The sequence below is a fragment of the Terrapene carolina genome, unplaced genomic scaffold (assembly GCF_002925995.2).
Source record: "Terrapene carolina triunguis isolate 2854851 unplaced genomic scaffold, T_m_triunguis-2.0 Scaffold68, whole genome shotgun sequence".
In the NCBI taxonomy this organism is placed as follows: domain Eukaryota; kingdom Metazoa; phylum Chordata; order Testudines; family Emydidae; genus Terrapene; species Terrapene triunguis.
In genome coordinates this window covers 35,813,385-35,824,045 of record NW_020664419.1, presented here as the reverse complement: position 1 = coordinate 35,824,045, position 10,661 = coordinate 35,813,385, and the positions used below count along the sequence as shown (strand labels likewise).

General features: G+C 46.1%; 1 protein-coding gene across 1 annotated transcript in view; it reads right to left on the bottom strand.

The window, feature by feature from the left end:
* The window catches only part of GPR37 (G protein-coupled receptor 37), a 16,787-nt gene extending 10,322 nt beyond the window's left edge, over positions 1–6,465 (bottom strand). The window contains exon 1 of the mRNA XM_024214726.2: positions 5,368–6,465. Coding sequence (XP_024070494.2) covers positions 5,368–6,465 — 1,098 coding nt within the window. The remainder of the gene's footprint in view (positions 1–5,367) is intronic.
* Between the last annotated feature and the right edge of the window lie 4,196 nt (positions 6,466–10,661).

The window sequence follows — 10,661 nt, the reverse complement described above, 5'->3', positions numbered from 1 at the left end:
TTAGTCTCTAAGGTGCCACAAGTACTCCTGTTCTTTTTACTGGATGAACTGATTCTGAACCCAGAATGAGACCCCAATAGCCCCTACCTGCACACTCCTGTTATATCCATAAAGAAACTGTAAACTTTTTTTTCTGAGACTTGATAGTCTATTCTCTTATTCTGACTGCTCTATATGCACACCAACGCTGCATTCTTAGGGTATTTTTAATGCAACATCCTGTGGTGGCTCCTAAATCCTTGACATTTTTGGCTTAAATAAACAAATACAATCAGCTCAGTATCTGCAATTTGTTCTTGTACTTCCTTATACTCTAAATACTGCAAAGTATTAAGTTACCTTTTTATTATTTAATGTTTGTGTTGAATGAAGGGGAAAAAATATAGCTGTTACAATAAAACAACAAAAATACAGAAGTAAAATATAAATCCTTATTCCTCCTATGATAAAATGATACTTAATATTTGTTCACTGCTCTATGTTTTTAGATGTGCTACATACAGTGATGCTACTTTGCCTATTACTCTGGTCCAAAATGAAATATTCCCATGCGGAGAGTTGACTAGAAACACAATACTCATCTGCTATTAGTAATCAGCATTGTATATTGGAGGAAGAGGCATATCAAGTTCAGGATCAGAAAAGCCCTGTGGTAATCATGAACGTTGGTAGCATGGAAATGTTCTGCAGATGTATATAATGTGGCTGCTCCTCTGTGGTAGTAGCATGAGTGCTACTTGGCACACTGCTCTGTATTTGTTACCCTTTCATATGTCCTGGTGGTGCTAGTATTCTGTGCTGATTTCAGGTGGCTGTTCTTGAATTCTGCTGGAGGGGATAGTTAACCCTAGTGTCATGACCCTGGAACGAGACATTACTGCACCAACTCTTCATCGAGAACAGTGAGGAACATGATGCTTTTTCAGACTAAATGGTTTTTATTGTTGTTTCTTTAAAAAAAAAAACCCACAATCATTATTTTTATTAATTTGTAGTAGGTTCAATTTTTAGTTTCCTTTCTTCTTTGAAATCTACCAATAAACATAAGTAAACAAAACTTACACTTTTAATAAAGGAAACAGCAGTTTTCTTAAGTGAGGCTCAAACTCTTCAACATTCTAGATAAGGTGTTCATGACCTGATTCTTAGCACTAGCACCATGACACTATTGTTAAATCTATCCATTCATACTTAACAGGAACACCCTGTCACACAAGCACTCAGTATCTGTGACAGCCCAATGCCAAGACAACATTCAGTGGTGCCCGTGATAAAGCTGCCTTTTTCTTTCCACAACTGAATGACAAATATTGCTGACCCAATTTTAAACCCAGTCTGACACAAATTCATGTCCATGCTGAAATACCGCATACAACGTTAATGCCAAAAGCAAATTTTTATGGACAATTTATAAACCCCCTGAAGACAGAGGTTTGTAGAGGAAAGAAACACTGACAGAACACCAAATACAGCAGTGCTAGTGGCTGATGTCATCATGCAGCTATAAAATAAAAGCGTACCAATTTATTAAAAACTTCTTTTAAAATTAGTATTATTTGTTAAATGCAGAAGATGCTATGCCCTGTACCAGTCCTTGCCCTGGAAAGCTCAAAATATTTAATGTATTTGTTTTATTAATGTCAAATGTATCAAACAGGGCTGTATCAACAGCCTTGGAACAGGCACAGAATGGCCAACTTTCCCATAAATGTGCCTCAATTTTGTCATAACGGGACCAACTCTGGGGTAGAGAGAGAGTAGTCAATTTTCCAAGCTAAATCAATCCTTACACTTGCCACTAAGAATGATAATTGTGTGGTGGCTTTAGTGAGCTAGAAGTTGCCTGCCAGAAACTGGACTGATGCCACTAACACATTGTATACAGATCAATGAACAAGGCATCAGAAGACATTGACTTTTATTCACTACCAACCTGAGCTGGATTCAAATCAACACCTGAAGGGTGATATGTTCTACACCCCTTTCCCAATCCCTGAGCAATTAAATCCCTCAAAAGGTACCCTTTTTCACTAAAGAATGTTATATCTATTTTCAACCTATCTAAACCAAACCAGTCACATTTCTATTCTAACCTCTAAAAGCAGGACGGACACATACAACTAGAGAGAGGTTCCAATTAAAGTCTGGAAGTTGGGGGCAGTTTCTAATCATGGTCACCTTAAACAAGTAACTGTGGCCTTACACAAGTTACTTAACTTGTCTGCTTCCAATTTCCAAACTATAAAAATCCCACTTCACAGCAGGCTTCTGGGTTCCATTTAGTTAATGTTTGTGAAACACTTTGAAGAAGAAAAGTGCTAGTATCATTAATATTGCCGGTCACCATACTTCTTTCTATTAAAGCCTAATTAGGATATGAAAACTATGGAGTGCATAATGATGCTCCATTGCACAAAGGGGAATGGATACACCATCTTTTAGCATTCCTGAGTTTTTTTCTAATTCTTCTCTTATAGCGGTGAGGTTCACCCAAACAAGATGAGGCTGAGGGTCTCAATGCCCAGAGGGGGAACCCTCATACCTTCTGGCTCTGACCTGAGTGCTGCTCCTAAAATCCCTTTTAGAGAGTAATATCAAGGAAAGTGGATGGGAAAACAACGTATATTACTCAAGCCAAAATTTTCATGTAAATAAAAAGTGGCAAGATTTTCAGAGGTGCTGAACACAAGATTAAAAAGCAGCATGCAGAGTTCATGGCACTCCTAGCTTCTGCACCCTCCCAAGCTATGATCCTCAGGGGCTCTCTCCCCTCTCATTAGACATGTGTAAGGGACTTTGGAGCCTTTATTAATCAGTTTATTTCTCCAGAAGGTGTTCAATGTTCTTTTCATTATTTTCAGTTATGTAGTTGAAAAGATAGCTACAGATGATGCAAATGTGGCAGATTTACAGGGCAGAAATGCATGCTTATGGTTTGCCGCAACACATCTTTATTAAATGTGGAAAGTGCACTTTAAATTAGATGCTATTAAGAGGGCCAACCTTTCAGACATAATGCTGGAAGCTCAGACAGAAAAAAAAAATCTTTAAATAAATCTATTTTCACAGAAGTGTACATAATTTTATAATTGCTTGTATGTGCTTGTAAAAAATTTTCTGCACAATTAACATCCATTAAGCAGCACTAATAGATAGCAATTAGGCATAAATTGCTAAACTAAGACTATTCAATATAGTTCATTGCGTTAGTTAAGACTTTTAAATACAGTACAAAGCAAGCTTGAGTCACCTTACAGTTACATAACTTGCTCTGGCTAATCAGACATTCTCAACTGAGCAACTTGTTCTATGCACCTTTGAAACTACAGGTGGGTTCAAAAGCACATATGTGACATAGGAACACACATCCTAAGTCACTGAATTAATTGTTTAAATGTGTATAAAACTAGATGCTACTTATGGAATTCTGGAAAATTATATTTATCTCTTACCTACTTAAATCAGTAACATTTACATCAAAACAGACAGTTTCTTGTAACTTTCTCTAGTTTATAAAGTATTCAGATCTTTTGCAAGTCCAAACTTTTGATAATATAAGCAATTACATTTTCAAGAATGATGTGGCTATATTGTGCAATTGTCAGATAATACTGGACATAAAAGCCATTTTAAATCACTGACACGTAACAGGAATCAGCATTACAATGATAACAAAAAATATTTCCTATTTTGTCTCAAAATGCAGCATAGGAAAATTAGGACGTGTGAAATAACACTATAGGAAAGTCTTGGAATATTTTAAATATAATAGACATTAATTTCATTTAAATGGATGCTGCTTATTCATTTAGTGTATTAATTACTGGCAAATGGGACTTTTAAAATCACAAAATTCAATTTTATGGACCATAATTATATTCACTACTAACCATCCATTCTCAACCAAATAAATTTGGTTATTAATAACCAAATTTGTTTAATTTTTCTATTTCATAAATTAGGCTTTTTAATATTTTATTTTAAGTTAATGTACTATGGAAGCTGTTGACCACTGGACTCCACTGATTTAAATTAGATGCATCAAAATGTAGCACACCACCCAGAACGCTGTGCCTAATATAAAGAAGTGATGACAGCTATTTTAATGGATACATGTCTGATTCTAATCCCTAACATATATCACCATTTACTTATATTTTATTCAATGCACCTAAGTGATGTGGAAATTGACACTATAATTATTAATGAAAAAATAGTTTCCTGTGTGCCTAATGAACCATTTAAGGACCAGTTGATCAACAGTTGTTTTTTGCTCACCTACCCCATACCTTTAGGTAAAAAAATAATGTTATACATATAGTGTCAAAGGCACATAGTACAGCTTGCCAGAATTATGGGCTACACATTACCAACAAGCTTCAGTTTTCTGCTTCCAGTAAATAAATAAAGTGGAGAACCTGAACGGTAGCAGGATTCTAGCCAACTGGCTGAAAGCTTGGTTGGCAGAGTGTCTGAACAGTTGCCAAGAGGTTAGGAATTAAATGGAACCTGGGTCATTTTTTAAGAAAAACCAAATAATTGTGGGATTTGGAAATAGAAGGATAAGTTAACAGTGCACATATCACATTCACGGTTCTTTGACTATAAAGGCACCTCCCTCACCGCAGGATCAGCTTTACAAGAAGAAAGACTTAAACAATTTTTAAAGATACTTTCTCTTCAAGGCCCCAGGAGGCAAAAGAAGTGTAGCTGAATCAGCTTGAGTGAGAGCAATACCTTTTATCAGATTGTATGGCTATGTGAGAAATACCCAACTATTAGCAGATCTGAAAACCTGCCAAGATATTTCTCAGTTTCTTGTGTAATTGTGGGTGGGGCAAATAAATTAATTTTCCATTCTTTAAAAAAAGTTTAGGGAATGGGAGGAAAGTCTTCATTGCAAGCACTTTTGACAGTAAAATAAGCTGATTCTGGCTGTAATGAATGTGCACAACCTCCACACTTAATATAATTTTTAAAAATTGTGGATGGAAAAATGACTGGAAAAGAAAATCGTCTTTTTGATGTGACATACAGAAGACCGAGTGATCTGACTGTTCCAAACAGGGCATATTGCCTCTACACACCCGGTGGACAATGACTCTATTCAGTAGCTGTCAACATACTCTGCTAGTAATACATAGCAAGTCCGAGTTATGGAAAAAAATATGGATGCACAAACTATACATTTCTTCTCACTTTGCTACCAGAGGCCTCCTCTTTCTGCAGAAATGGTTGCTGTGGATGGGATAAGAATCCCTATGTCTAAAGTTTACCAAAGAGTGTAAGTTTGTAAGGTACTTTTGGAGGAAGGGCGCTGTATAAATGTAAGCTATTATTATTATTATTATGAACAACTGTAATTACCTCAATGTATGGAACGATTTTGCATGAGAAGTCTGCCAGCAGCCACTTTTTGGTGAGCTCCTGAAAGATCACCAGGGGCAGGCAGAAGAAGATGATGAGGAAGTCCCAGAAGGCCAGGTTGGCCAGCAGGGAGTTGGAGATGCTCCTCATGTAGTAGTTGTGGCACACGATGCACATCACTGCCATGTTGCCCATGATCCCAATGCCGAAGATCACCACGGACAGGCACATGACCGCATAGGCGCCGTACGACTCCTCGGTCAGCGGGTAGAAAGGGTTCTTGAGCCGGGCCCGGCGGCTTGTCCCATTGCTGCGGGCTCCTGAGCCCCTCTCTAGCCCATCACGGGAGGAGCCATTCAGAGGCAGCAGCTGAGGGGCATCCTCCTCCTCGCCATCACCCCTGGCTGGAGGGCTGCCCAAGGAGCTGTTGACAGGCTTTGCCAGGTTGCTATTCTTAAGGCCCCTGGTTTTCCCTCCCCCTCCGTCCTTGCCCCTGCCCTGCAGCTCGCTGGCTCCTCTCCTGCTTCTGGCAAGCCTCTTGGGGCTGTGCCTTGCATGGCTGCTACCTTCCTCCCCGTGCACTGCAAGCCACTGGAGAGTAGAGTATCCTCCCATCCCCACAGCTACCGATCGGTCCGTATTCACCTTCCCCTCGCCAGGGTCCTGCCAAGGAGTATCAGGCTGCCCCCTAGGCTCCACGGCAGGAAATCCACTGCTACTGTTCCTCACGCCCAAGCGAAGGGCAGCTTCAGCAGCAACGTCCCTAGCACCGTGCATCGGTGCAGCCTCTTCCGCCGCTGCATGTGGTGCTGTTGCTTTGGATCTGCTGGCAAGCGCTTTCGGCCAGGATCCTCTGGCCCCGTTTCCAAACCTGAATCCGCTGCCGGTCCGGCGGCTCTCCTCCTTGGGTGAGGGCAGCACTTGCTGGAGCAGCCCAGGGGTCGCGTGCTGAGCACCTTCTCTCTCGCGCGCCGCTCTCCCCTCCAGACCCGCTCGTGCCCAGGGTGCCTGGGGGCCAGCCACTTGGGCGAAGGGGGTCAAAGCTCCGAGCAGCTGCAGGACCAAGACGAATGCGAAGGGCGCGCGGTGGGGCTGCATGGCGGTGAGGTGGTGGCACTCGGCGGCTCCCCCTTTATAAACAGCTGCTGCCCACGCTGGTGGCGTTGGGAGTTAGACCCATGTCACTGCTGCTGACAAACACCGGCACACCGGCTCCCGCTGCACGGGGAAAGCGGGGGTGGGGAGAAGGAGGATGGGTATTAATCAAGGACACTGTTGATCCCTTTGCACGTTTCAAGTTCGATTCATTTCCGCAGAAAATGTACCGAACGGAGAGAGAGAGACCAGAAAACAAACGAAGGGAAAATAAACTGCACGCCGAGGAGGGATCTTGTCCCCCCCAGCCTGGCGGGACAAACCTTGAGAAGTTGCATCAACGTCTCCGAATTAACGTAGCAAGTGCAAACGCTAGAGGAACCCCCCATCCAGCGCTCCGCCCTGTCTGTGGTAACAGTTGCACCGGGTCTTGAGCTGCCTATTCACATCCTCCCGATGTTGGCTTTATCCCGGAGGCTTGTCTTTATTGCACGGAAAGATCTCTGCGAAAATACAAGCTCCCTCCCCCCTGCCAGATCATTGCAAACACTAATTCCTCTTCTCCAGCGCCAGGGAGTAAACAGGTTGCTGCATGCAGCCCAGGGTGCTTAAGAGATTTGCAAAACTCTTGCTGGGATTAGCGATCGCATCTGATCAGCGGGGTAACACCGCAAGGTGAAATTAGATCATGAAATTAGCAGCGGCCAAGCGGCTCCTCCTGCCTGTTGCAAGTTCAGAGGGGAGCAGCAGCAGCCCCGGGAGTCCCCCGCTAGTAACGTGTTGATCGGCAGCTTCTCCTTCGCCAGCACGACGGGCGTGAAGAAGGGGCGGCGAGAGCCGCCGGGCCGGTGGGAAGAAGCGAGCTAGCGCGGCGCTGCATGGCCAGAGGGGGAAGGAAGAGGAGGAGAGCTGCCTGCGAGCGCTGGCTCAGCTACCGCTGCCTGGATCTGGGTGGCTCCTCTCCTCCCTCCCTCCCTCCCTCCGGGGCGAGCTGTTAGGAGACGGCCTCCCCTGGCGGCTCACGCCTCACTGAACCCTCCTGCCGCCTGCGCTCCCCTTTGTAGCGGCTTCCACTTGGGGGGAGGGACGGGGGCCCGCAGTGCGCAAGCGCCTCTCCAGGGGCCCGGCACAGCGGCTCTTCGCGCGACCTGCTGCCCCAGATGCGAGTCGCGGCAGGAGCCGCAGGCTGGAAGAGCCGGGAGGTGGCTGCGCTGCTCGCTCCCGCGCCTGTGTGCACAGGAGCTGGGTCCTGACCCCCCTTCCCCGGGCAAGACGCTGCTCCCACCCAGCCTAGGGAGACCTGGCTTACGGGTTAGATCCGTGCAGGAGCTGCCCGGACAGTGCAGGCGCAGGCAGCAGCCCCGGGGCTCACTCTCTTGCTGCTGCCCCACTGCCCCCCTCCCCTCGTGTTCCTGGCCTCCTGTAATTCTCCAGTGCCACCCTCCCGCCACCCCCACTGCTGCCCACTCTCCATCTGGCTACTGTTGCTGCTGCTACCTTCTCCCACCTGCCTCCCTGCCTGCAGCACTCCTGTTCCTTCCTGGCCCATCCTGACCCACTTCCCTCCCCGCGGCCAGCTCCTCGCACCTTGGTCCCAAGCCTGCACACTGGCCAATGCGCGTGAATGCTTGCTGGTGGCAGTGGAGCTAGAACAGAGGCTCTCCTGCTCCCAAAGTTAAGGCCTGGATGGAACCCATCACCTGCAGGCAGGGCCGTCTTTAGGAAGTGCGGGGCCCAATTCGAATACCCGGCGACGGTCCGGGTCTTCGGTGGCACTTCGGCGGCGGGTCCTTCACTTGCTCCGGGTCTTCCGCGGCACTGAAGGACCTGCCGCCGAAGACCCGGAGCGAGTGAAGGACCCGCCTCCCGAAGTGCCGCCGAAGACCCGGACCGCCGCCGGGTGAGTAAAAATTCAAAAGGCGCCTAAGTTAGGCGCTCTTCTTTAGGGTGCGGCGCCCTCTTAGGCGCGGGGCCCAAATCGGGGGAATCGGCCTGAAGCCGGCCCTGCCTGCAGGAGAATGGCTGGCAGTGGTAGGGCTGAACCCTTCGTGTTTACATACACGGTAGAGTGCGACCTGTTGGATGGGGGAAAGGCTTCCTGAAGGAACCATTGATTTTTTCTTTTTAAATGGAGAGTTACTATTCCCTGCAATTGCAGCCTCTGTCATCTGAGCACCAAATAGCTTTCATCTATGTCCCCTCACAACACCCCTATCAGGTAGGGAAGGGCTCTTGTATCCCCAGTTTACAGATTGAGAACTGAGAGTCAGACTTGCCCACTGAAGACTGTGGTAGAAGAGGGAATTGAACTGGGGCACTGGAGTCCCAGGCTCCCACTCTAACCACTGGAGCAATCTTCCTTTCCATCAGCATTACCTCATTCACCACTGGATTTGGAGAGGGGAGTTCTGGAGGAGAAGGAGAAGATGTGCATCCAAGGGTAAGGATGGCAAGAATGAGGGCCAGATTAAGGCATCCTGGGACTCTACACGCAGCAGGACACAGGCCCCCAAGACCTCCCCTTTCTTGTTGTGGTCCCTCATCCATCCTCTGACTTCAACCCCACTTAGAGTGTTAGTGGCAGGGGCCAAATACACAAGGGAAGTCAGTTGGACCATGGGCCTACCATTAGTCTTTGAGCATGTTAGGGCTTTCTTCCTTCCCAGACAAGCAAGGGTGGCAGCAGGGTTCCCTTCCCTCAGGAGTGACAGGAATTGTGGCAAGGGAGCTCTCCTCCCAGAGAGGTTGGGGGAGCAGCATGGGGTTCCCTTCCTAATAAGGGGCCCCAGTACTTTCCCCAACAGCTGGGGTGTAGCTATTTGTGTCAGTGGGCCCACAGCACTCTTCCCTTCTGCTCCACAAAGAATCCTCTGCTGGGGTGGTTTTGGCAGAGCCACTAGAATAAGGAGTCCAGGAGTTAACCCTGCATTTAGATAGTACAGGTCAAACCTCTTAGAGCTGTTGTTTCAGGCTTTCTGCAGACTCTAGTAAATGTCATTGCATTGGTTACACTCAGGTTTTCAACCTTTTCTCTGTAATCACAAAAGGCTAGAAACTTACTTTTTTAATTAAAGAAAGAATTCTGGTGTAATCGCATGACTGCAAGAGCTGGCGTCATAGAAGAACAAAGTGGTCCTATCTGTGGACTGTGACTCTGGGTATGTCTATGCTGCAATTAAACACCAATGGTTGGCCCTTGTCAGCTGTCTTGGGCTCAGGCTGCAAGGCTATAAAATTACGGTGTAGACATTTGGGCTCGGGCTGGAGCCCGGTCTGAGGGATCCCACAGGACAGTGTAGACATACCTTATGAGAAGGGTCTGCTCAAGGGGTAGAAGCGCTATGGCATTACCTTTCCCAGTGGAGGAACTTTCCAGAAACTCACTGTCCTGATGATTTCAGCAGGTAAAACTTGAGAAAGGGAAGAGAATGGGAGCTGCCCAGGCAGAGTAATGGCTGGTGGAGAAAGGGATATCCAAGGATGGGACTGTAAATTTAAGCCTTCATATTTTGGTGTAAATGTGCTTGATGCTAGCCCAGCAGCTAATAAGCATCAGCAGCTCCTCAAGGAGAGGCAATTGTTTGTGTTCCAAATGCTTGGGGAAGGCAGGCCCAAGTGTCTCTCTCCCTCTCCCCCCTCCACACACTCTTATATTAGTATATATATAGAAAATCAGAGACTTTCCTCCTGACTCTCACCATGTCTCTCAGATTTCCATGAAATTCCTGCTCCTTCTCAGTGTGCCATAGTTGACCACACTCAGGCACACTAAAATCTCCACTGAAATTGCTTTAAAATGCAAGTCCCTGCATCCCTGTTATTTCAGTTTTTGTCCAAGTTTAACCCTTTGCAGACATTATTTTCCCCTTGGTCAGCCTCCAAGCATTTAAAAATATTTCTGGCTCTGTCCCAAAACAAGCCTTAAAGCCACTGTTTTTTCACCTTTCTCCTAAGTCCCTTGTCCATTCAGTTCAACTTACCGATCATCCAAGGAATATTTTATAATTGTGAGAGCAGGGACTAAAATCAGGACCATGGGCCCAATCCTGCGAACTCTTCCCCTGGGGAACTCCCACTGAAGTCTTGGAGTTCTGCAGGAAAAGTGTGGGACCCTTACTGAATGGGGGAGCAACCTAGTGACAGATGATGTGGAAAAAGCTGAAGTACTCAATGCTTTTTTTGCCTCGGTCTTCACAGAC